This window comes from Tubulanus polymorphus, chromosome 10, assembly GCF_964204645.1.
Source record: "Tubulanus polymorphus chromosome 10, tnTubPoly1.2, whole genome shotgun sequence".
NCBI lineage: Eukaryota > Metazoa > Nemertea > Palaeonemertea > Tubulaniformes > Tubulanidae > Tubulanus > Tubulanus polymorphus.
In genome coordinates, this window is record NC_134034.1 from 12213516 (window position 1) to 12215855 (window position 2340).

Below are 2340 nucleotides of genomic sequence, written 5' to 3' on the forward strand. Positions count from 1 at the left end.
CCAGTTCTACTGTGCCCGTGTTGACATTTCGTTTGATAACTTAACCTTGGATCTATTTGTAACTGTGGGTCAAATTGATAAAACTGTAAAGCCTATGCCACGAAATTACGCCTCAGTTGTTTTTCAACCTATATCTGACGAAACTACATTAGGATAGTTATCAGTTATATTCGACTCATAAGACATTCAGTGACTGCTCGGTTGAACTGGTGTTTGTATGATGGGTATGCACAGGCAGTTGTACGCGATGTGGCTGATGTTCTTGACGGCCAGTTTTATAACAATTATCTGGATCGCTGTCAATATTCACTTGTACGGTTGGAACTGCGATAATATATGCGCAGGTAAGAGATTCACCTCCAGCACATGGGAGCCCTTCACCCGACTGACAGGGTTCGTGAGGAGCCCTTCACCCGACTGACAGGGTTCGTGAGGAGCCCTTCACCCGACTGACAGGATTCATGGGAGCCCTGCACCTGACTGACAGGATTCATGAGAGCCCTGCACCTGACTGACAGGGTTCGTGAGGAGCCCTTCACCCGACTGACAGGGTTCGTGAGGAGCCCTTCACCTGACTGACAGGATTCATGGGAGCCCTGCACCTGACTGACAGGATTCATGGGAGCCCTGCACCTGACTGGTAGGGTTCATGGGAGCCCGTCAGCCGACAAGCAAGGCTCAATGGGAACCCTTAACCCGACTGGCACGGCTCATGGGGAGCCCTTCATCCGACGGGTAGGGTTCATGGGGAGCCCTTCGCCCAACTGGAAGGGTTCATGGGATGCCCTTCACCTGACTGACAGGGTTCATGGATAGCCTTTCATCCGACTAGCAGAGTTCATGGCGAAACCCTCCTTGACACCAATAAATTCATTAGTATGATGTTGTTGATGTTTTGCAGGTTGTGTCTCTTTAGTGTTAGTCGTTATAACCGGTATCATCAGTGATATTCGCAGCCGAGATCCCAGTGATTCTCACTCCTGGTCCAGTCTCTATCACCAATACTACGAAGTTGTAAGAACACTAACCACCGGCAGATGGCGCTACGCTCAGTTTATACGTCACTCGCTGGACGTCGCCAAGCAGCAAGAAGCCTTCCTAGTCAATCTACTGAAGGAAGCAAGTCACACAGAATACGGCAGGAAATTCGGATTCGCCGAAATTAACGACGTAAAGAGATTCCGACAGCAGGTGCCACTGTCTAAATACGACAGTTACCGTGAACTGGTGAATAGGATGCTAGAAACAGACGCCGGGGACCTGGTCAGTCCGGGTAAAGCCATCAAATACGGTATGACGTCGGGAACCACTGGTCCGAATAAACACATACCTTACAATTATAAAGCTTGGAATACGCTCGTAAACGACTACCTGTATTTAATCAGATACACTGAATACAAGCACGGTATGACTGCACGAGCAGGACTTCGTAAAATCCTCGAGCTTCTAATCCTGCATAAACCGAATCTAAACCGTTTTGGTAAACCAGTCGCCGGTATACTGGTGCTAGTGGGCGAGCAGGCTTATTCGGTAAAACCGGACTGTATGCGAGGACGGAAACTGAGTGAATCGTTACAGATGTACATTCAGGCGCGGATTGCTTTACAAGAACCAAAACTACAATTCATACAAGGCTCATTCCCGACTATTATGCGCAGTTTCGTTTCCACGATCGAATCTCGCTGGCAGGAAATCTGTGACGACATCGAACGCGGTACATTGACCGACAAACTCGACCTTGACATCGACCTGCGCCGTCAGATCGTCTGCCAGCTGAAGCCGGATAAAGCTCGCGCTGATGAACTGAGAATGTTGTTCGGCGAAGGTTTCGATAAGTTGCTCAGTCGCGTGTGGCCGGAGTTGCAGATGGTTGCACAGGTGACGACTGGAGCGTTCACTCATGAGTCAGCTGTCATCAGAGCCAAATATCTGAACGATTCTGTAATGATGAAGTCTATAATGTATGGAGCTACTGAAGGCTTATATGGTATCACTATGCCTGGTGTTCCTGATGGTCATTATGTTCCGATGTTACCGCTACAGTTTCTAGAATTTATACCTCGTAACGAATGTGAACTCGACAAACCGACCACAAGACTAGCTCATCAGGTTTATGAATATTCTTTTCTCATTTCTTTCATCATCTTAACCTTACTTATCATCGATTATGTTCATCTATTTCATTCCTCATTTACCAGGCATTTCATGTGGTTTTTTCCCATTACAAAAAAATGTAATATGTTTTATAACGTACTCGGGCCAGATTTCAAAGGTGACACGATAAGATATAGTAAAATCTATGTCAACAAAGATACCTTAGTATTTAAAGAAATATCTATA

The 2340-nt window shown here is 46.6% G+C and overlaps 1 protein-coding gene across 1 annotated transcript; it reads left to right on the plus strand.

Annotated features, from left to right (window-relative positions):
* Positions 1-214: 214 nt before the first annotated feature.
* LOC141911620 (uncharacterized) lies at positions 215-2320 on the plus strand. The gene is made up of 3 exons (XM_074802608.1): positions 215-344; positions 902-2109; positions 2312-2320. The coding sequence occupies exons 1-3, from the start codon at positions 218-220 to the stop codon at positions 2318-2320; spliced, it is 1344 nt and encodes a 447-aa protein (XP_074658709.1). The 5' UTR covers positions 215-217.
* The last annotated feature ends 20 nt before the right edge of the window (positions 2321-2340 follow it).

Bases quoted from the DNA above. Each gene is read 5' to 3' on its own strand.
- LOC141911620 (XM_074802608.1), top strand. From the start codon at position 218: ATGATGGGTATGCACAGGCAGTTGTACGCGATGTGGCTGATGTTCTTG. The intron at 345-901 runs GTAAGAGATTCA...GATGTTTTGCAG, and splicing joins CTGCGATAATATATGCGCAG to GTTGTGTCTCTTTAGTGTTA.